The following is a 25,074-nucleotide window of genomic DNA, read 5'->3' as shown; positions in this document are numbered from 1 at the left end:
TTCGACGGTCTCCGGGAGCGGTTTTAGAGCCGGGGATCACGTGCACTTGCCGTTGCTTTTCAATTATTGCACGCGCTTTTTTCTGCGATTTGCATAGTCATTTTAATCGGTGCAGGCGTTTTACCATACCAGATTTTCTAGGTTGCACACCTTCATCTTGGGCTACTTGTTTTTTATGACAGTTTTCCTTTTATATACTTAAGTTAACAGATTACTCTTAAATAAGTAATATAAGATCATGTCAATGTTAAAATCATAAATTACTTTTTGTACTTATACGATCGTGCATCACTGATGTGACATGGAAATTTAAATGGTCTTTCAAATGAAGTAATTATGACCAATTTTGGCAGAATTCTGTTTAAGTGAGAAAAGTGATTTCACCACATTTTACAAATTTATATGTATACAAGAAAACACCCTTTCCAAACAATATTTCAACATTTATTTCAAAACAAAAATTGTACAGGAAACCAAAATAATAAGTTTAGAATTAACATTTAACGAATATATCGTCGACAACAACTACTGAAATCTGCTCAGGGCTTTCTGCCAAACTCCACACTTCCTTTCATTTTCAGTAATCAAAGGAAGATAGCTCGGTTGGACAAGATCAGCACTTCCTATCCCTGCCAGTCCTTCATTAGTCAATAATGTAACAGGTTCCTTGATGCCATCGTTCTCTTTGCCCAAAGACTCCCCCTCCTTCCAACCCATTTTGGACATCAATTGAAAGCCCACATTATTTGAAGTTATGGCCCGATCTAGTGACGCAACTTCCGCCTTCTCGTGCGGATTTTGACTTCCAACTTCACTCCTTCGTTTGTCGGCTCTGTCAATGTAACCTGCACCCAATTTATAATAATTGAACTTGGGAACGCCGTATTTCTTTCTTAAAGACATCAACTCATTCTTAACATCGGTCTTGTTGCTAATTTCATACATCCTGGGCGACGTTTCCGGTTTCACTAAACCTGGTTCGCAGTCGCTGCAGGTTTGGTTTGCTTCGTGGATGTGGCACCTGAACAGCGTATCTCCCACCAATAATGTACTTTTATGGAGAATATGAACAGGTTCACTTCTCTGATTGGGTGGCGACAAACGGACGCCGTTTAGAAATGTGCCATTCTTTGACCCATAATCGGTGACCAAATATCGGCTTGTTTCTTTATCGAATCTTAATTTTAAGTGGCGCTTGTTTACGGCCAAGTCTGGAACGATTATCGAGTGGTTACCTTTTCGTCCTAGTGTGCCTCCTTCAAATGTTATAACGTACAAAGTGCCAACCTTTAATTCTAATACCCCGGTTGACTCAATCATAATGCGCATACAAGGTGGCCAACGTTGTGATACCAAAATGGGGGTAAAATTCAAATCGTCGTCTGTGGAAACCGTTCCTTCGTTGGAGTTTGTGCGTTCGCCTGTTTCCTTACCATCAAGTTTGCGACGTTTTGCATTCTTATATTTCATCTCCACTATATTTGTCTCGTCTGATTTCTTTCCAATTTCGACTTTAGAATGGAACTCGTATGAACTTTTCTCGGGATTATACTTGTAATAAACACCTGAGATGCCATTATAAAACAATCCATACTGAGAACTATAATAAAATCCAGTATTGTAATCATAATACAATCCTGAACTTTCATCATAAACGTAGCCAGAGTTGTGTGCTGGTACGCTAGTTGCTTCTTCAGTATCATTATTTTGTTCTTCTACCTCACTGGATACTCTTCTTTCAATATGTAAAAGATCAGAGTTTTCTAAAACAGTTTGAACTGATTCATGCTTAAATTGCGGACATGTCTTGTTAGCTAATTTTAGCTTTTTAATTTTTTTTCTTTGTTTTTTTATGTACTTATGCAAAGTGTGAATATAATGACGAAGCTCAGGGTCACCTTTTAGTTTACCTTTCAATTCCCCATTTAACTTCCATTTATTCTTGGATAATTTCATCTTGGGAACCACTATTGAGGCATTATTGTCCACTACGTTTAATGATATAGGAAACGATTGGACCACTTGTTTAATTTCGTCATTTTGTTTATTTTGGATATTGAATAGGTTAGATCTGAAATTAGTTTGCTCAAAATTCATTTCTTCTTTCTTGGAGTCTTCTATTATTTCGGGTGAAGTCTTAAACTTTTGTATCCATTCTTGGTTTTTAAAGTTATAGTCTGATAAATTAGATTCCGGCTTCGTTTTGGACGAGTTTGCCTCTTTTTTGTTCACTTTTATGGTTTCAAAGAGATCATTAAACTTATGTTCCAATTCTCCATTTAATTCAAACTTGGATTTTGGCAAAATGTATTCTGCACTGAGTACTGAAGGCAATTCTTGTTTCTCATTTACTCTGGCGGTTTCTTTCAATTCATTTTTAAATCCACAAGTATTTTTTGGCAAAAATAATGTTTCATTAGGAGTTGAGTAATTTTTTTCTTTCTCTTTTATGTTCCTAACAAACTTTTCTTCGAATTCTTCATTTGTTTCATACATATTTTTAGATAAAGTGGTTTTTGTACTTAAAACCACATTACCTTCTGCCTTCTTGCCCACTTTTATGGTTTCAAATAAATCATTAAACTTTACTTCCAATTCCCCATCCAATTTTGAATAGTTTCTTGATAAGATGGGTTTTGAACTTGTTAATGGAATATTTTCTTCTTTTCTGTTCACTTTTACTTTTATAGTTTCAAATAAATCGTCAAACTTTTTTTCCAGATCTTTTGACATGTTTTTGACAGTATGAGTTAATCTTATGATTAATTATTTTACTTTGAATCTTGAACACCGATATAAACTGAAAAATAAAATTAATTAAAGAAGCATGTCTTTCCATTTATTTAATGTATATTTCTGTAAATTTTAAAAATATATATATATATTTACCATTAACTATATGAAGTTACTGACAATTTCGTGATGTCAGTGAATCTATTTTTCCCAATTAATTATAATGTAATAATTTGTTAAACCAACAAAAGATACTTGACTTGAACACACGTTTAAAGAATTTTTGTCTTGTCCACTTTAATAAATACTTACAAAATTTAATTACGATCAACAATCTGCCGTTACTGTCAAAAGTCATCTGACCATAGACATTAGAATAATCCATAGATAATAGGTATATAATCTATATAATAGATCTATTTTTCTCATTATCAATTAATGACAATCCACTAATTTTTAAAGAAACAAAAAGATACGTCTTAATAAATCCAAGACAAACCAATTAAAACCGTATTAAATTCACATCGCTTCGATCTAGATCAAATGAAAACAGAGCAAAAATCAAATTCCAGATAATTAAAGCCACTTTCTAATATTCATGAACAAGTTTATCCCGAGAACATAACCGAGAATTCTAATTCACAGCGGGGAAACTACTAGTTAATTACGCCGTTTTCAGTGTTCTCGAACGTCGCGTAATCACGACTTTTGTTTTTGTTCCGGCATCGCCGATATGCAAATGACTTTCTGCTTCTGCAATTTGATTTTTCGTTTTTCGCACCGGCCGACACAATCGTTCGCGGCCGCGACACTGAAAATCTAACCTTCGTCTATGTTAATTGATAAATGTTTTGTTTTGTCTGGCATAACACACAGGCACGATGCGGAATTTCGAATTCCAAGAACTGCTGATCAGTGCTTAAAATAAATTTTTACATCGGAAGTTAAATATGTAATTATTGGACAATTAATCATGATTGAAGAGGTTTAATTAACAAGCTGGTTAATTGTATATTCAAATAAAATATTGTTTTTATTAAAAGTGAAATAATTAATTATGTTATGTTTAGAATGGGTTAGGTGAGACTAGATTTGATAAGATTACGTTCTTAATAGGTATATACCGTATCAAAAATGATGAGCGTGTCTACTCGCATATTGAGACGGAACATCAATACCCCTTTGTAAACAAAAAGGAAAGATATACATGCAATTATGTGGGCGGGCCGAACTGACTGGAGGGGATCATTTGGTTTTGCTGCGTTTAGCATGCGGTTCGTCTCCGCAGACGTTGTTTTTAGTATATTTTATTTAATTTTTGGGATACATTTTTATTTTGAAAAAAGTAGTTTATTTTTAGAATACTTATTTTTGTTTTTGATATACCCTCAAAAAATATTTCATTTTACAGATTGAAAATTATACAAAGTTACGGAATTTAATTGGAGCATCCGAAGAACTCGAACTACATCCCTACGCATACGGAGAGTTACTAAATGCATTCGCAAAGATTAATTTACATTGTGCGCCGGCGCGCACCAGCACGGCGCATTGTCTCTGAGAGTAGGGATTCTTACTACCGGGCAAAACTTTACTCTCTTTGTCGTGCATCCATCTCTTACAACATCCAGACACGAAGAGCATTTTTCGTACGGTATAACAAAATAGTTAATTTATAATATATTAGGTTAGGTTACATTATTGAGTACGATATACAAGTTAGTTAAGACTAGATAAGATAATATTAGGTTAGGTTAGGTTAGGTTAGACTATGTTACCTTCTGAGAAGGTAGTGTAATTAAAAAAGTGTTTACTAATAACTAATTGTTTATTTGAATACAATATTGTTTTTAATAATAAAATGTTAAATTTTATGGTTTTAAATATTTCCAAACAAAACAGGTTTATCAACAAATTAATAGTTTAATATGCAAAGGTTAGGATAAATTAGATTAGATGTCGCTAAATTAGGTTAGGTTTTGAGCAAGTATAATTAACAAATTGAAAACGCCTTATATTTATATATTTATTTAAACAAAATATTATTTATCAACGAACTTATTAATTCAATTAAAAGGATTAGGTTATGTAGGATTTTTAAAATTGATAAGTTAGAGAGATTATTAATTATATAATTTTTTGTGTTTAACTTCAAGAAAATGAACTATTATTATTCCTGTAAAATAATATGTTCATACCAATTTTTATAGTCTAAGACTCAATTATAAAATTTAACTTATTGCAACATCAGATAAAACATAATCATACATTATAATCATTTATTAAGATGTTAAAAATGTATGTATTGCTGCAACGTTTCCAAATATGTAATATTTATTCATAACAACTTCACGCCATCCGATACCTATCATTTACTGTTAATCTATCGCCAATATCGGTTTCGTCACAACAAGTAAATCCACACAAATAATTACATACTAAATTCAATTTTCAGGTTTGTCTGAGTCACGATCTTGCAAATTTATCATCGATGAGCCGGCATCAAGGTTGTCCGAATGTTCGGGATGAGCCTTTGGACAACGTTAAAAAGCAAGAAACGTTAATTTAAGCGTTTTCCAGGTGACTGAGGTCACGGTTGAGGCAACGTTGAAAACCAGTTTAGCTCGTGTGTATGTTTGGATCCATAGATGTTTGAATCATCGATTCATTTTAATTAGCGTGTCTTAATTTGTTGGTTTTTGTGAAAAGTAAAATTTTAAGTGTTTGTTTAATGTAAGGAGATAAATGTTATTTCACACTCTTATTATTTGTTGTTGGTAATATGTTTACGTAGTGAATGGTGTCATTTTAGTCAGGTTTCATTGATGATCATTATAGAAAACAACATTTAATCGGTTAACTACTGTTACCATAATTATAATAATTAACTTTCTAGTATGAGTATATAACAACATTATAAAAAGTTAACTGTTAAATTAAATTAGTTCTGATGTTGTTTTTAGAGACGTGTTGGTTTCTTCGAGTGTAACACATAAATGAGTATCTAGACCAGATCCTGCAGATTGTCATCATCAGACCAACTTTTCACCAAATTCAGCAAGATTTCAAAACGAATTCAGGCCAAAATTTGATTCACACAACTAAACGAACGCTGTTTAGAAATGTGCTGTTCTTTGGGCCCAAATCGGTGACCAAATATCGACTTGTTTCTTTATCGAAGCTTAATTTTCAATGACGCCTGTTTACGACCACGTCTGGGTCGATTACTGAATGGTTATCTTTTCGTCCTAGTGTGCCTCCTTCAAATGTTATGATGTATAAAGTGCCAACCTTTAATTCTAATACCCCGATTGACTCAATCATAATGCGCATACAAGGTGGGCAACGTTTTGATGCCAAAATGGGGGTAAAATTCAAATCACCCTCTAAGGAAGCCGTTCCTTCGCTGTGTTTGAGTGTTCGCCTGTTTCTTTACAATCAAGTTTGCGACGTTTTACATTCTTGTATTTCTTCTCCACTACATTTGTCTCATCTGGTTTCTCTCCAATTTTGATTTGAGAATGGAACTCATTTGAACCTTTCTCGAGATCATACTGAGCATTGTAATAAAGTAATAATAATACAATCCTGAATTTTCATCATAAACGTAGCCAGAGTTGTGTGCTGAATTGTTAGTTGCTTCTTCAGTATCATTATGTTGTTCTCCTACCTCATAGATTGCTGTTTTTTCAATATGTCAAATATCTGAGTTATTTAAAACTATTTGAACTAATTCATACTTAAATTGTGGACCTGTCTTGTTAGTTAATTTTAGTTTTTTTACTTTTTTTCTTTGTTTTTCTATATACTTATGCAAAGTGTCTGTATATTGAAGAACCTCAGGGTTATATTTTAAATTAATTTTAAATTCCCCATTCAACTTCCATTTGTTCTTTGATAATTTGATATTCAGAATCGATATTGAGGCACCACTGTTTTTTATCGTATTTGTCTTGTGATAAATTAGATTTCGACATAGAAATCCATAAAATGAATTAATGAAGTTAAAATCATAAAATAAAATTAAAATTACCCTTAAAATATGTAAATTCTGCTAAATAAAAATAGTAATACAAAAAATTAATACGAATTAGTTTTTATTTCGTACATAAATGGGCACGTGGACCAGATCTCGCAGATTGTCGTCATCCGTCCAAGTTTTCGCCAAATTCAGCAACATTTCAAAACCCATCCAGTCCGAAAATTCGGTCTCCTAATCGGGCAACGACTTAATCCCCGATTCACACACAAGATACACTTTTATGCAGTAATCTAGAATTTTGCAACGTCTATGGTCGATCGAAAACCGAACGAACGCACGCACAGAGAAAGTGTGGCTCGTTCAAAAATGGTGACGGCGGCGTTCATTTTGGTTTTGTTTTCGAACGGGTCGCCTCACCTGCGGTCAGGTTCAAGGTCAATGCGACGGGTTTCGCGTCTCACAGTTACCTGTGCTCATCCTCCGCCTATTGTGTTCCCGGCAATTTCGCACGGCGAAGATTATTTTCGGTTGTGTAACTACGTGTTAATTGATCGAATTTGCATAGTAATTTCGAATCGTCCTTGCGGAAGGATTAGTGATTTAATATTATAATTTAGTAACGGTAAAATGAAGGAGGATTTTTTTAGATTAAGAAAGATGAGCATCGTTTCTTTAGAAATGGGAAGTCAATAGAACCATTTATCATACGGGGATTATTTCTTATCAATAAACATGTTTATAGTTTCGACTTATGGTTTTCACAAATTTTAGGCAGTAAACTCGTCAATTTTAAATCACTTTCACATTTTTATAATTAAATTAATAGGAGACATTGAATAATTCAATAAAATATTGGCAAAGACATATATTTAAAATCAATTAATAATACGTTAACAAAATAAACAAATTAAAATCATATTTTATTATATTTACTAATATATTACTATAACTACTATCTCAATAAGAATTTTATAAATAAATGTACGTGTATTTTTTAATTATTGTGTAATTAGTTAAGTAAAGCTAAAAATCATAGAATTCGTAAAATATATATTCTACTTTAAATTTATTACATTGTTTTATGCAAAATTAAAGATAATCAATAATTGCAATAATTATTTTATCTCTAATAACGTTTATTAATTAAAATTGTTAATTGTTGTTCATTAGTAATTTAAAAAGGTACAAATTAAACAACAATTTGCACTTTGAGGTTAAATAAAATAGCATGTATTTAATTATTAAGAATCCCTTTCAAAATTAAAGTTGCTATATTTATGTCCAGCTCTATTCAGAAAAATATACATAATAGATACATGAAACAAAAGAATTCTGGTTAAAAAATTTAACATTTTTTAAAGTTGTTGTTCATTAAACATACACAATAAAGGTTTATTAATTTTTTACTAATAGTTAACACATTTTTACATTTAAATAGTAAATTTTATTTTTTTAAACTTAAATTTTTAAATTTTGTAAATTTAAATTACTATTTTTTCTAATTTAACTGATTATCAATTTTTTATATTTTGTGAATTTCAATGAGTGATTTTGATGTTATTTTAATTTAATTGTTTACTCTTTATTTTTTAAATTCAATTCAAATTCATAAATTTTAGATTAATAATTTCATTTTTTTATTTAAATAGTTATTTTTAATTTTCAAGCATAATTTTTTAAAATAAATAAATTTAAATAGGTTAGTATTATTTTGTTAAATTATATTTGATTATTTTTAATATTTAAGGTTATTTTTTTTTTAATTTTATAGTTTATTTTATTTTTATTTTTTTAGCTTAATTATTTAAAATATACAATTTTTTTACAATTTTCTGAATTTAAATAGTTATTTTTACTTTTCTAAGCTTTATTTTTTAAAATATATTAATTTAAATTACTAATTTTAATTTTTTTTAAATCTAACTGTTGAATTATAATTTTCTAACCTTAATTTTTTGAATTTAAATTCGTCGTTTTTTTTTAATTGAATATTTTTAATATTTTAAATTTTATAAATTCCAATTTTTAATTTTTAAGGTTAATCTATAAAATTTTTATTAAATATATTAAAACTGCAATAAAAATTATAAAAAAAATGCTTTAATATGCCTTAATTAATCAAGAGTAAATTAATCAAGTAATCAATTAGTAAATTTTAATTTTTTAACAGAAAATTTTCGAATTAATTTTAAATTTAGTTTATTTTAAAAACAAAATAAAAATAATAATGATTTACTTTTATTTTTTATATTATATAATTTATTTATTATACATTTATAACTATATTTTATACTATATTATTATTTCAATAATACCTTAAAAGAAGAATTTATACGTAAAATTTCAAAACACTTAAATTTTAATTGTTTTCTTATACTTTATCAAATTCAGTTGTAATTTAAAAGTTTTACTAATTATGTAATAATTATCATATACATACAAAATAATTAATTATTGTTTTTTTAATATTTAATATAAAATATATATAACACAAAAAGTCTACAATAATAATAATAATAAATTAATACGTCCAACTTAATATAAAATCATAAAATTGACAAATTTAAATATTCTTAATTCAAAGAAAATCTCAAAAAGTATGATTAAAATTTATAATAAAATATTAAAAGGTTTAAATAATTTAATTAACATTTACTTATCATAATTTATTTAATTATATATTAACTTTTGTCCAAAATTTTTGGTGTAACTTATATTTTAATTTCATCTCTAAAACCACGCAAATAAACAGTTATTGTAATATTACGTATTACTTATTACAAATTGCGTTTGTGCCATAAAACGAAACGCCAGAGAATTCTGCTTTCTATTGAATTTCTTAAAACAATGCAATAAAGTTTAAATATCGTAACATCATTTTAAGCAATCGTCTGCATTTTATTGATATCTTCCGTTCTAATCTTTTATAAGTTGATACTCCACGAGACTGAAAGCAAAAGTGTCGAAGAAAATACCATCCTGCGACCCCGTTGACCTACGCTAAAATTGATATAGCTCTTTAAACTTTCACCGAATCCAAAGATGATAAAAGTAAATCCTTACAAATATTCCAATAACTGAATTGATCACCGTTTCATATTCAAATTTTCACGCCGGCGATTATACAAAAATTCTAAACAACTTTGGTGATTCCGTGCACGTTCGCGACATTAAGGTAAAATAAATTAAAGCCGAGCGTTCGTGGGACGCAACAAACTATCGATACCGTTATCAATTTTTATTCTAAAATGTCCAAATTCATATGCGTGTCATTGGCACTATAAATTTACACGTACAATAACGGGCACCTGTTTCGCCTTTATGTTATACAATCAATCCGAAAATTCCGATCGATAAAATTACCTATCGTTTGATACTGTTTTGCAGTACAACGTCAATTAGAACTCTAATTAGCGGTTTCGTTCCATGAGGAAATAATAAGACTTTTAATGGCGACGTAAACCTAAAATGTTGATTAAAATAAACGGTTTTAATGGGCGATTGCATCGTTCAGTTTTAACCAAGTGACGCATTTTTCTGATGGAACTATGCTAAAATGTGTGTCAAAACTTTCATTGGTATAACTGCCTTGTTATTATGTTAGTTTGTTTCCAAACGGAAGTCGAAACTTAACGATTATTTAAGATTTTCTCGAAATTTAAAATTAAATTTTATTACTAGGTGTTTAAATCTCAAGTCGCCTGATAACAGAAACATCCCATTAATTTATGGTTTCGTTGACTCTTCATTTCGTTTTCGGCAAAAATGCTTAATATAAAAAGTGTGTTCAACAATTTTGAATACCGTTATGAGGATTATATTATTAAATTTTATGTATATTAATCCGCAGAAATTAAATTTGCATGAACCCTAATAACCTCGGCAATCTTTGATTTGTCGCTTAAGTTATTTAAATACATTGGAATTTAAAAAATATGTTTGATCAAAACGTCTGATACTTTAGAAATTTGAAATTATTTAGTAATAGATGGAAATTTTGTGTTTAATATTCACTTCTAGGAAACTAACATAGCTACTGAAAATGAAATAATTGTGAAGAATATTTTATTTTATTAATAAAATACATATCATAATATTTCTATTTATGTTGTCTTAAGTTATACACTATTACTTTGATTCTTTAAAATTCTCCTGAATTTCGTTCTTCATATTCTGTGCATTTTATATATTTTCAGATTTTTTTTTTTAAATTTTTGTTTAGAATATTAAAAGTCCAACATAATTTATCTTTTATATTATTTTTGTCACTGAAATTTTAATTATTCTCTGTAATAAAATTACTTCTTTTACTGTTTAAAATTCTCTATTTTTTAGATTCTTAAGATTTTTCAGATTCTTTGAATTCTTTGGATTTTTTTAATTTTTTGAATTCTTTGAATTTTTGAGATTTTTTTATTCTTTGGATTCTCTGGATTTTGTTGGATTCTTTGAATTTTTTAGAACCCATTGGACTCTTTGGATTCTTTGGACTCTTTGTTATTTTTTTTAAGTCTTTAGATTTCTTAGATTTTTTAGAATTTTTAAATTCCAGCGATAATTTAAATTATCACTTGTTTAGTTTAATTAATATATAATGTTAGGTTAGATTAAATTATTTAAATAAAGAAATTCTATCGATACTAAAAAATTCTTAAATATTTTTAATTAGTTTCAATATTTGCACAAAAGTAATTTTCTAAAGAGGTAATGTAAGGAATGAGTCGTATATTTTCACAGGTATAATTATACTAGTTGCACTTGGCTTCTTGTAGATCTATCATCATATATTTCGTTGAAATTACCTAGAAGGAAAATGAGAAGGGTATTTTATATGAGTCCTCGAGCTGAGTTGTATTACTTTTCCACGTAGACAACGTTAGTAAAGTTAATATTACGGAAAGTCGCAAGAAACGGGACCCTGTTCTAGACAGCGACTTATTGATGGCACTTGTAAGAGAACACCACCGAGCGACATCTAAAATTACTTTTAATAATGATTACATGACTGGATAATAATTATAATGAAATTTTAATGAATACTTAAATAGCTTTATTAATTCCAAAACGTCTCACTTAATTATTTTTACCCCGCACTCCATAATTGCGGAGTCCTCAAATGTATTGTTACTGGTGGATTTTTTCATCAAGCTTTGCTCTTACGAGTTTTAATTAAATCCATTTGTACGGTTCATTTACTTTATATTTTATTATTTTTAATTGTTTATGTCTCATGTTGGAAATCTCTTAAATATATTTTTATTATCATATTTACCAATATTTCAGTAAGATTATTTCAAAAAAGTCACATATATCACAATAGTGCTTTAATTATGCACTTTTCAGTCTACTTCAAAATGAATCAACTAAAACAATCTTCAATTACAAATACACAAAGCTTTCTGATGTTTGCAAAAAAAACCAATCGGTTAATCGAATGAATACAATTGTAATTACAATTAAGCTGCGCCACGCTAAAGGTTTAGTTCGCAGTTTTAAAATAGTCATTTATTTTCGCATTGTGCAGCTGCAACCGAATAGAAGAATATCATTAGTTTGCAGCGATTGAAGTCGTTACTTTGATTGAATCCAGTACCGGATGCCATGGCCAAGAGCGATTCCCGATTCAATTTATAAATGTGTCGGTCATGTGTGTTTCGTTTATATACATGTTTTATCATGTAAATGAAAATTCGAAACAAAAAAAATTATTATGACTCAGCTGTGCGAATTTAATCAGCGTAATTTTGTTCGAGTGCAATGGTATTTAGAAGTTTGGAAATTTCGGTGTTACAATTGGAATTGGTGAGCGGTGTTTGCGAAGTAATGGCCAAGTTTAAGACAGTGTAATGCTAACAAATTTGATGATAAAGATTTGCCAGATGTTAACAGTTGGGGGAACAGTGGTTAAGCTGTTACTTTGTTTTATTAAGTTGGTCACTTGAGCTGGTAAATTTTAAGCAATTAACGTTGATATACAATGGTTTAAAAGACATTTAAGGGATATAATAATTGTAATATTTCGAAATTACAGAAATTTATATCCTGCAACAACTTTTTAATGTGGTTTTAATGTAATTTTATGTAAACTTTTATGGGAACAATAAATTTGACTTGTACGTATAGTGTAGTCCACCTAAGTCGGAAATAAACCCACAATTTTTTTTTGTAACTTCTTCAGAATCGGCGGTATCTTCAGATTTTTTAGAATCTTCTGATTATTCAGATTTTCTTCTTTAGGTTCTGTAAATTCTTTAAATTGTTAAGATTCTTTACATTCTTTTCCTCAGATTCTTTAAATTCTACAAATTGTCTAATTCTATAATTTAATATATCATATATTATTGAAAAGGTAATACGATTTATAATAGTTAAAATCAATTTGTGTATATCAATTAAAAAATTAACATGATGAATAATCCCAGAATAAATTTCAAACGTTTCCTTCGTGATTGTTAAAATTCTCCAACAACGTTAAGATTATCCTTCACAAATTAGGTTTTAAAACGCAATATAAAAGCAAGATAAGAGCATAAAATCTTCAATAATACTTGCGGAATTCATGCCTTATATGTAATAAAGCTTACGAGGAAACTTACAACGACAACCAATAGTAAGGGCAAATTAGTTTGGCGATCAAATTCCTAACAAGATCGCCTCCGGTGCTAGAAAAACGACGCACGGGAAAAATAACCAGTTTACATTTTCAGCATAATATAAATAGATATCATGTATCACGCTAAACAAAGAAAAATGAAGCAATCTCCCTTTTAAATTCTTATCAATATATAACGCGATAAATACGAATTTATCTGGTGACGTGCACCCACAAATTCATAACCCATAAATTTGTTGTAAACCCCTGGGGGATGATATTTGTGACTACTCACATTTTTGTTGAGCGTCTCTTCAAAAAATATAAACTTAAACTAACGTCAAGAATACATTGCAAAAATTTACATAATGCAAAAGTAAATTACGAGTAAATATTTTTATGCTTTGTTATGAAATATATTTTGTAAAAATAACGTTTACAATTTTCGAATGCAATTAAAATATTACTTTGAAAGGCTGATTTATACACTATTCTTATGAATCCTCCTACATTAATGCGTATTACTTAATTCCTATTATTCGAATTTTTCCTTTCAATTTAAAAGAGGTGCATCTAATTAAAATTTATTGTGCAACAATAATTTATTGTCACAAATCCACTAGTAAGTTTCAGTAAATGCACAAAAATCATTCAAATGTGTCTTAGTGAAATCAATTGTCTGATTTATTGAAAAAACTATTGTCCGTGCACAAAAAAAAGCTATATAACTTTAAAATAGCTTTTTTGATGCTCAACTTAACGCCTTTCCTTAGGGTGTGACCGTGAGTTGAAACGTTATTGCTCCAGCACGAATCAAAGACATAATTACGGTTTCTAGTGTATTATTTGGAAAAATGTGACCATGACGGTTCTTCTCTCCTGGGAATGATATTCTTCGTGTGCATCCTTGAATTATTGTTTAATTCTGTCATTATGAGATAATGGCGGTGACGTGAGAATAATAGTGATTGTTTGAGGTTTAATTTATCATATCGAAAAAAACTCAGTATAAATATTTATGACTGATCAATCTGCTTTTAGAGTTAAACATCCAAAATGAATATGCATATGGTAAATTACGTTTTGATTGTAAAACGTTATAAATAGCCATGTACCAGATACAAATATCAAAATAAAATTGAATGGATATGAATGGGGAATGAAGAGCTTTTGAATAACGTGCTCTTTTTTTAACGAGATGCCAGAAAAACAGAACAAGGTCTAAATATTTATTTGCACCTACTTTTATACTAGATACAAATTCGTTTATAATTGCAAATTATTGTGTTTGAGGCAATTTACGATCAAACATGTTCAAATGTTAATATTTTTTAAATTGTCATCGGTTTCAGTATTTTTTTATTCCAATTAAATTATTGGTAAAACATATTTTAATAATCATAAAAATATTAACTGTGGAAGTAATTATAGAAAAAATAGAATAAAAAGGTCATAATCATAATAATTCGTTAATAATAATTTGTATGTCTTTTAATTTTAATTTTAATATACCCGATGTTTCTAAAATGGATGGTCAAAATTTGAAAGGAGTTAAAATACGTCCAACAATGATGAATAATTGTTTTTTTAAAAGTTTCTCTAGAAGAAAATGCAGCCCCCGAAATTTAACTTATTTCCTTCTCATATTTCTGTCTGTTCTGTCGAATCGTGTCTAAATTTGGTATGTATTATCCTAAAATGTGTGTCTAAAAATCAATGTAATAAATTTTATCCATATTGTTAATCTCCTCTTTTTCTCGCACTATGTTTTACACAACAGAATATTTATTAAAATTATTAAGATTTTCATATTATTTGCACAATTTGAAAGAAAAAATGTATTCTGGATTAATTTTGATTATCACAGCGAATTGGATCAAAAGAGACAGATTTTTTTCATTGTTAAACTGCTCCCAAATATTGTCACCTATTTTAGAAACACCTTGGATAAATATTTTATTATTATAGTTTTCTTTTATAATTAAATTATTATTGTAAATATTAATAATAACATTACTTAATTTATTTTCAGTAATTCAAGAAGTCTGATAGATTAGAATTGCAGTGTGAAATTAGACATTACGTCGTTTATTGTGCAGAATAATGTTATTGATATAATTTATGAACAGGGCTAGTTTAATTAGGACTGCTAAATTTGTTATTTTAATAAACGTTCAATTATTATGAAAATATAATTATGTAAATTATGTTTTAAACGTTTAATTAAAACATGGTGAATTCAATTTAAATTTAATTTACGGAAACATGTTATTATATTTTTCTTTTCCAAATAATAATAATATGAAAAAGAATTAATCGTACTCGTACAAGTTGAGGAAGTACAACTTTGCACATACATTTTGTGGTAATTACGCAGATTAATCACGAACATTTTTGTTTAATATAATTAGTAGTAATGTTTTAATGTCGGAGACAAGTTGTTTGTCGAAACGCATGACTAAAACAAAATCCTCATTAAAACAGGAAAAACAATACGGAAACCGTGACATCTTGCTTAATTCCGAAACGTTCAAACTGTATTTTAGACATCTCGCAAAATCCCCGCGATTACATAATGAATACGAATCTGCTAATTAGTACGGGTGAGAACTAATTAAAATAAAAGTGGTGGAATTGAGTGGATTTGTATTCGAAATTGAATGAGGCCGTTTTAATTGGAATTTAGTTTAATTATAACGTTTAGGCGTTTCGCACCACCGTTCGGGCATCGTGGGCTCGTTTAAAGTTTTTCAGGACGTACATAATATTAGCAGGAACGCAAAAATGCTATTGTGAACGAAATTACATTTAAATCCAGCAGTTAAAGATGCTTTCGCTCCCATCAAATAGAAATCAACTTACGGTAAAAATTAAAAACGTGTTAAACAATCGAAAACATATGGTGCGTGGTGAACGTCTCTGGTTACACAAAAACCAACAATTAAAATCAGATCAACCCATACGAGAAGTGAATGTGTGAATTATTCGACGATTCAAAAGCAATGCGTCCTAATGAAATCTCTGCGGCTTTGGCGAATTTTAAATGTGGTCAGCAATTTGTTGTTAAATTTTCATCACCCTGGATTAATTACGCGCCCGGCTTATGCCAAATTAGGCATCTCGTTTTCTGATTATTGTTGGCACAACTTCTGCTGTTACTTTGTATTTATTAATATAAAATAAAATATTATTAGCTACTTACTTAAATTGCATTTCTTATATTAAAACTTGTTGTTGTGAAACTCACGTTTTTAATTCATATTTACATCCATTAAATATCTAACTTAATTAGCCAATTTCAAGTTTTATTTTCACACATATGGTACATTTTTTTCAACTTATTATTCCAGTTTAATGTCGCTTTCTCAATAAATATTACAAATCCCATAAAATACCATAACAGGATTAATATAGAAAAAAAAACTAGTTAACAATTTATTAAACATCCAAACTAACACAAACGCCTTCACTTCAGAATTTTTTTCTCGTTATTTCCTGCAACTCAGTTTTATTCTATTATATTTATTCAAATTGTGTTATTAAATATTCATCATTAATAAATTTACATGATTTATTGCGTACGTATTAGGTCAACAAACCAATTGTTATTTTAACTAATTTCTAGTACATTCAATTTGTTTTTCATGTATGTTAAATAACCCTTTATAAAGTTCAATAGCAGTACAATAAAATTTTCCATTTTGTTACGTTAACAATCTCCGATTTAAAATGCAATTATCACTCGTCCAAGTTTTCCGTTCTTCTACAGAAATGGCCGTTCTGTTATTTTAACACAAATTTTATTCACCTGTTGAACAAACACTATTAATTTGTAAATGCGTATCGGTTGTTTGTTTAGTATAATGTAATCTAATTATTCAAAGGACTTGCATTAAGCTTGTACGACACATGTCTCAATAACCCAGTTTTACAGTTATTTTATTAATCACTAATTTATTCGCATAACAAATGAGAGTTGGAGAAATAGTACGTAACTAAGTTAGTTTAAGCGAATTTTCTCCAAAACGTACAACTTTTTAAAACAAAATTATGATTTACATGGTTAAAAATATTTATGTGAATATGAAATCGGTCATTAATTTAGCCGTTTGTACTTGATAATTGCAATTTAAAATGTTTTAATATGAAACTATTTAGATATTGGATAAAATTTATTTTACTTAACTAACAAAATATCAAACAATAATGACAAATTTCATGAGTTTTTATATTATTTAGATTATTTAAAATATTTAAATTCTTTATCTCTTCTGAAGAATCTTAACATTCCTATTGAGATATATTTTTCAGAATCCTCAAATTCTTTAGATTCTTCAAATTATTTACATTCTTTTAGTTAACTTGAATTTTTTGGATTCGTTTATTTTTTTGGATTCTTTCGACTCTTTGATTTCTTTGAATTCTTTTTGGATTCTTTGTATTCATTAGATTCTAAATTATTTTGAATCTATATTTTAGTTGGATTCTTTTTATTCTTCAAATTTTCTATATTCCTTAAAATTTTTAGAATCTATAATTTTTTTAGATTCTTTAATTTTATTAAGTTCTCTACTATTTTTATATTGCTTTTTATAGTTTTTAAACATTTATTTATTTAGAATCTTCAGAATCCGTAGATTATTCCAATTATTTATTGTCTATATTAAGTTCTTTAAATTTATCTTTAAAGTTTCAAAATTTTAAATGTATATGTAATTTTGAATATTTTGACTTCGTTTTGTAGTTGTTTAGATTAATATTCTTTGAAACTGTGTTTTTTTTTTAATTTTTCACGTAAATTTTACTGTTACTTTAGATTTTAAAAACATATCTGAAAATAACTATTAGTTATTTTGATTCATTGGATTCTAAAAACTTGAGTTATTATAAATTGTGTGTACATTTAAACTGTTACAAGAAAAGAAACATAAACTTAATGTTAATTATTTATGTTAAAAACTAATAATATTATTGTAAAAAAGGTTTTACAAGGATGTATTAAAATTAATAACGTGAATACATTAAAAATATTTCAAACATTCACATATTTTACCTGCAGCAGCAATTATTATCTTCTTTGTATATACGTAGTCATTTGTCATTAATTGCTCATAATTTTCTCATAAAAACTATTTAATTTGAATAGGTACAAGCCAACAATTCATTTTTTTACCATACGACCAAATATGTACCAATTTGTACAAAGTAAATTACATAATAAAATTATAATAAACAGTTTTTTTTATACACAATAACTTAAATATCGTGATACGCGAAAAATAAAAACCAATTACTATTAACTGTTTTAAAACCAACAAGAAAAATCCCCGAAGACTAGTTGAATAGTTCTCTCTTTCCTCATTCAAAGGAAAAATTGTTGCTTCCATCCCTTGAGCATCTCGTGACGATAATTACCAATCGACAGACCAAACGTATTTACCGGACGAACGTAAAGAGATATGGGACAATTGAGGGCTTCGTTATTTGCGGGGCTCCGGATAGAATGTGGTACTCTCAGGGGCTGTAACCGAGTGGCTGATGTGGTATTCGAGAAGTAGCGTCTGGAATCGGTCTCCGGTGGTCCGGGCACACACTCAAGCCTCGGACTGACTATCGATAAGGCCGCGGTTCCGTGACACGGTGAAAAAGTTCAGGGAAAACGTGCTGGTCACACTTTATGTATCTTTTATTTTCCGGTCGATTTCGAACAGTTAATGGTTAGGAGTGTCGGTTAAATTTGAAAGACATAATGATATGTATTAAAACGAAAAGGTGTCTCACTTACACCTTTAAAATTTTGAAGAGGTAACGACTATTATTGGAATATTTTGTACCATTTATGATTCTTTGGTTTATTCACAAATAATATGCAGAAGAAAATACCCCTCAAAATTAAATGGTGTACTTCCTATTAGATTTTGCATCTAATTCTTTCTTCAAAACTTAATTTACCTGATTATTAAAAGAAAAATTTTGGAAAAATGTTAAGCAAGTCTAATTTTGACTACTCCCAAATCAGAATTTTAGAATTATCTACAAAATTGTAAATTAATTACAGGAATTCAGTGTTGCTCCATCACTTAAGGATCAGTCATTGTCAATACGAATGGTACACAATGGTGCAGTTACTCACCGTATACGAACGATTCGGTGTTTACCTGAAACAAGAAAAAAAAATCCCATTAACTTTCTACGGCATTCACTTTGTACTTTGAATTTACAATTAACAATTACTCAGGCCAGTCTTCGAGGAACAAATCGTCTAATCTTGACCTCCAAGCGGTCGTAAAAAGAGGTGCGGACCATTTTCGGTTATGAATTATCCGAAGGACGGTGTTAATGAAAATGATTTAGAGTGAAAACTATAGCAAAAAATAAATTAGATTAAGATCGATTAATCTGGGCCCAATTTAATGGGTGTCCGCATAAACTTATAAATTAAAACAAATTTAACAAATATCAATTATGATAAAATATGACGTTTAATTGAAATAATGTGACGGGGTCATTAATAACCATAATTGACGGCGGGACAAATAGTGCTAGGTAATATTTAGGCGTGTGGTTTTCACGATTTTTAATAATTACTCGGCCGAGACATTATTTCATTTTTAATAGACATCATTACTCAGGACTTATACAATTTTTTATACTGGTAGATTTATATTAGGTAGCTTTAATATAATGATTATAGTTGTTATAATAGATATTTTTAATAATTTTAATTTAGACGTGAGTTGTTCTAGGTCTCTTAAAATAGACTATTGAAAATATGCTACTATAGATAATATCTAATAACATTTTAATAGGATTTTTTCAAGATATTGTACATGGAAAATTTACATTTCAGTAACACTTTTACATCCAACTATATCCAATAAGTTGCGTCTTATTGTACATTTATACAATATTAGTTTTTAATTATAGTTGCAAAATTATTTTTAATTTTAATGTTTTATTTTAAAATTTTCATTTAAATAAACATAAAAGATTTATTTCTAAGCAACAATTCGCAATTTACCAACGCCATAAATGTTCTTTTTGCAATCAACATTTTAATTAAATTACAAAATTTTTGCGACATTTACAAACCTGACACAGGTCTATTAAAATTTTTGATTTATTTCGCAGTTATGATTGACAAACTGATTTTCTCCGTGATTTTATTGGATAAAGTCCTTGGGTTTACAGGAATGCTACTTCGTTTCAAAACATGTTTATATTCTTACTTTTTAATTTACTATTGCAAAAATTATCATTGTTCTCGAATATATAAATTTTGTAAATTTAAATTCTTAATATTTTTTACATCTTTTTTTATTCTTTAGATTCGATTCGTTACATTCTCTAGATTCTTTTTTTAGTTTCTCTCTTTAGATTCTTTAAATTCTTTCTTTAGATTTTTTCTTTACATTCTTTCTTTAGATTCTTTCTTTAGATTCTTTAGATTCTTTAGATTCTTTAGATTCTCTAGATTCTCTAGATTCTTTAGATCCTTTAGATCTTTTAGATCCTTTAGATCCTTTAGATCCTTTGGATCCTTTAGATCCTCTAGATCCTTTAGATCCTCTAGATCCTTTAGATCCTTTAGATCCTTTAGATCCTTTAGATCCTTTAGATCCTTTAGATCCTTTAGATCCTTTAGATCCTTTAGATCCTTTAGATCCTTTAGATCCTTTAGATCCTTTAGATTCTTTAGATTTTTAACATTGTTTACATTATTTACGTTCTTTACGTTATTTACATTCATTACATTCTTTACATTTAAAAAAAAAATTTGTTCTTTAAATTTTTTAGAATTAAGATTACTTGGATGCTTTAACGTCTTTAGATTAATTCGATATTCTACATATTCTAGACACTTTTTAAATTCTTGAAATATTTTGAATCAGAAGATTTTTCAAAATCTTTACATCTCCATATATATTTATTAGATTCTTTAAAATCTTAATATCTTTAAGGTATGATTGTCATTCTTGTTGACTCATGTTATTTTTGTATATTTTTTAATATTTCTCATTTCTTTGGATCTCTTGGAGTTTTTAACTGTTCCAACTGAAGAATTTTATTAAATTATATTATAGATACAATATTAAATAAAAACTTTTGATAGTAATCGGCGCATCTAATGAAAATTAATTAAAATCAACTAGGCAAAATGACCTCGACCACGATTTTTTTCTTGTTACAAGACTAGAGAAAACGGCATAAAGTACGTCTAGACGAACCACGTAAAATCCCGTTGCGGCACCCACATTGATGGACCATCAAACAGCCGTTAGGCCACGAAAAAGCGAAGCCGAACGTGATTCCTTCGTCAGTCCGCGTGAGACGCACCTCAGGAATGCCGAGTCGACGGGCCGTCCCGACGTCGATCGATACGGGAGGGACGCGTGCATGATATACAGGCGACGCAGTGCACATGTGGCCGACGACGGGGTCGCAGGATATAAATGATGTGTCGACCTTACTTCCGTCTGTCGCGGCTCACGCAACTCATAACGCCCATTGACCAACTGAACCCTTGTTACGTGCCAGTGGGTAAGGAATGACGCTGTTTTGCAACTATGACAAACTACATACGGTCCTCCTCAGTCCCGACAAAGGACGGTCCAAATTAATGTTTAGTGTTTCTGCTGCTAACTGCCACGGCCATGATCTATGCCGGGATTTCGCGCCGCATGGAACGGATTAGGTATATGGAGGAATTGGTCTTGTACCACCCCACATTTCAAGGCTCCGCACAACTGATAATTCCACTATACTATATATATAATAGGAATTTAAAACAAATATAACAATAAACACTAAACTTAAAACACTCTTTTCTTATTTTTTACTTTATTAATATAATAAAACAGAATTTACTGACAAAGCAATTATCTAAAAATATCGAATATGGTCAAATATCCAGGAAGTTCTAGAGCTTCACTGAAAAAAGTTACTCATTATTTATTAATTAACATTCTAAAACTTTAATAATATTAAAACTCGAATAAAAATTCCAAGTTTTATAATAAACCAATGATGTCTATAATTAATATCATTATTAATATTCTCAGAAATGTGAATCAAAATTTAATATTAGATCTTACAAGACTCACCAAGATTGGATTCCTTAAAATAATTTTAAAATATTTTATTTATATATGTGTTTCTTACATTATCCAAAGGAAAATTTATTTCAACGACTAATGTACGTTTTTTAAAATAATATGACCACACCTTAATTTACAAGGTGAAATTAATGATTTATGGATGATATAATTAGTTAGATATACAAAATGAATGAAAAATTTATTTTATGTCCAATTATTATCATTTATTCAAAAGACATTAAAATATTGTTTCTAACAATTATTTTATTTCATTTTGAAACAATGCGTGATTGCTAAATTAATATACTCCCACAGTTAATAAATATGTTTACTAGTTATCATATATCTTTTTTATGGACATTCTTAATATGTTAAAAATTACTTTTTTATTAATTGTTTTTTTGCTCAATTATCAATTACGTTTTAGACCTTGTTAAATCACATTAAACCGGTCATTATTTTTAATTTTATAATTGTATAAAAACAATTTTGTTAATTGTTTTATAATAATTCCGTATTATTTTGGCACAAAATCGAATAAACCATATTAAAAAAATTAATAAGTAAAATATACATTTTTAATTGTTTTTTGGTGATTAATTAACTCTGTTTTAGGACTTGTTTAATGATCTTAAACCGATTGATTTTCAATTTTATAACACATTAAATATCATTGTTTATTATTTCCTTATTCTTTCATTGTTGACTTTACAGTAAAATGTAGCTGTTAGTATAATAATTTGTCTTATATTAACATAGAAAACCTTGTCAAATTATCATAATGTAAAAATTATTTCTTATTTTATATGATATAAACCATTTTTTAATTGTTTCCTTATGTTTCCATGTAATTTTAAACATTCTTAAAATACTCAAATAAAATGATTTGTTATTTTAATGATCTTACCATAATATCTTTTTTATTTTTTTATACTCACTGGGTATTACGTCATTAATTAATTAGAGTGGACCAAAAAAAAAACGAATATTCTCGCCACTGAAAAATTGGTTCCAAGACACATTTAAAAAGTGCTCTTCATTTTAATAGGAAGCTCCTCCTCATCTCAGTTTTCCATTTTTTCAGTCCCATTTGGCAAAATTCATATGTCACCATTACTTAATCGTACAGAAAATTTCTAATTATATTTTTTATAAATTTGAATGTCCTACAAAAAAGGTAAGCTACAATATTTTTCATGACTCTTAACGTTTAGAAGATATCGGAGGTCAAAGTTTGAACAATTTAATAAAAATTTACTTTGTTATTTACTTTTTTCTTTTCTAGTAATAAATTTAATGATAATTCTTAAATAAAAAACTAAAGAGCTCATGTTTGAAGGTGCCTAGTGTTGGAAGTTAAAGTAAAAATTGTCGATTTCTTTAGATTCCTTAATATATATTGCTTTTATATATATATTTTTTAATTTTTGTGAGATTTTCTGCTAAAATTTCATTGTAGTTTCTTCTATACAATATCTTTCATTAAAAATAATAATAAGAAGTATTTATATTTGCAAAATTTTTATCAATATTATCTTAGCATTCCTTGCTTTATTTTAAAATGAATGTTTATAAGAGCACAGTTCAGTGTGGTAAAAACTCAGTTATTTCCGTTATTTATTTGATTTTCCAGGTATTCCAGCAATATGTGGAGTTTATTTATGCCTTATGATTTCATTCAGTTTTATTAGTATGACTCATGTTCGACTATTGTTTTATTACTTCATTCCATATTTTAACAACTAAATAGTTTCATACCAACATTGTTATAGACCTATTTTAAAATATTACTTCTTTTATAGGTAAATTTATCCGATAACTAGTAAATAAATAATAAGTACAGTATGGTAAATAAAAGTATAAACGTATGCCTAGATTCTTAATGAATACAACAAGCATTGAACGGTAGCAGATTCCTCCGCAGATTTTTAAAGTCCAGATCAACTTTCATTATTACCTTTCGCTCACCGATCTCGGATCGATTCCAATCAAATCTGGGTCACATTTCGCATAATTTTGCATGCCTTTAGATCATCGCATCATGCCCGAACGACAGTTACGCAATTCGGTTTTAAGGGATTTAGATTTTGAGTGGTTTAATGGGCAGTTTCTATTCTTAGTGTTGCAATTTAATGGGCAACAATTAGTGTAATAAAGTAAGCAATGGCTGATTAAAAAAACGATTCAATTAACATTTCTTTTCATCACCGAAACGATGTACAAAAGCAAATGTTTCGCAAATGAAAGAAAAAAATATGTTTATTGTCTCCTGCCATTAATTAATTTCTGGCACCGTTTTGCATCAGTTAATTGCATAAAGAAGTCATATTAAAAAAACATATCATTAAAATTATTAAACAATAGTCACAAATTAAAATGTTTCATATTTCAACACGTTCTCGGTGATTATTGGGCAAACATAAACGACCAAATAGTAAATAATTGTATGCAACTAATTAATATGCAGAGGCAAACTATTACACAACAATTTGAACTTAATTAAATTAGTCGTCGTGGTACATATGTGGAATTAAACGATAGCAAGGTCAAGAATTCTGATTTTATTGAATAATTCACGGTTACGTGAGATATCCGGAACTTCTCAATCATTAATCGATTTTCGGCCGAGCTTTTGTGTAGATAACAAGGCGTCACCTCCAAAATATGAT

General features: G+C 28.6%; 2 protein-coding genes across 5 annotated transcripts in view; both read right to left on the bottom strand.

The window, feature by feature from the left end:
• Nucleotides 1-25,074, bottom strand: part of LOC109601708 (uncharacterized) — a 115,475-nt gene that overhangs the window by 73,557 nt on the left and 16,844 nt on the right. For 2 of the 4 annotated variants that reach the window (XM_049969754.1, XM_049969757.1), the window contains exon 2: nt 19,441-19,465. The exons of the other annotated variants lie outside the window; for them this stretch is intronic. The gene's annotated coding sequence lies outside the window, so the exon portion shown is untranslated. The remainder of the gene's footprint in view (nt 1-19,440; nt 19,466-25,074) is intronic. 4 annotated transcript variants of the gene reach the window in all.
• On the bottom strand, nt 423-2,941 carry LOC109601707 (angiogenic factor with G patch and FHA domains 1-like). Its single transcript, XM_020017978.2, has 2 exons — nt 2,890-2,941; nt 423-2,800 (listed from the first exon to the last, which is right to left on the bottom strand). Exon 2 carries the CDS (start codon nt 2,731-2,733, stop codon nt 526-528), a length of 2,208 nt encoding a protein of 735 aa, XP_019873537.2. The 5' UTR covers nt 2,734-2,800; nt 2,890-2,941; the 3' UTR covers nt 423-525.

Source organism: Aethina tumida, chromosome 7 (assembly GCF_024364675.1).
Source record: "Aethina tumida isolate Nest 87 chromosome 7, icAetTumi1.1, whole genome shotgun sequence".
NCBI classification, from domain to species: Eukaryota; Metazoa; Arthropoda; class Insecta; order Coleoptera; family Nitidulidae; genus Aethina; species Aethina tumida.
This window is presented reverse-complemented; position numbering and strand designations above follow the sequence as displayed.

Coding starts and splice junctions, on each gene's coding strand:
- LOC109601707 (XM_020017978.2), bottom strand. CDS start 2,733: ATGTCAAAAGATCTGGAAAAAAAGTTTGACGATTTATTTGAAACTATA.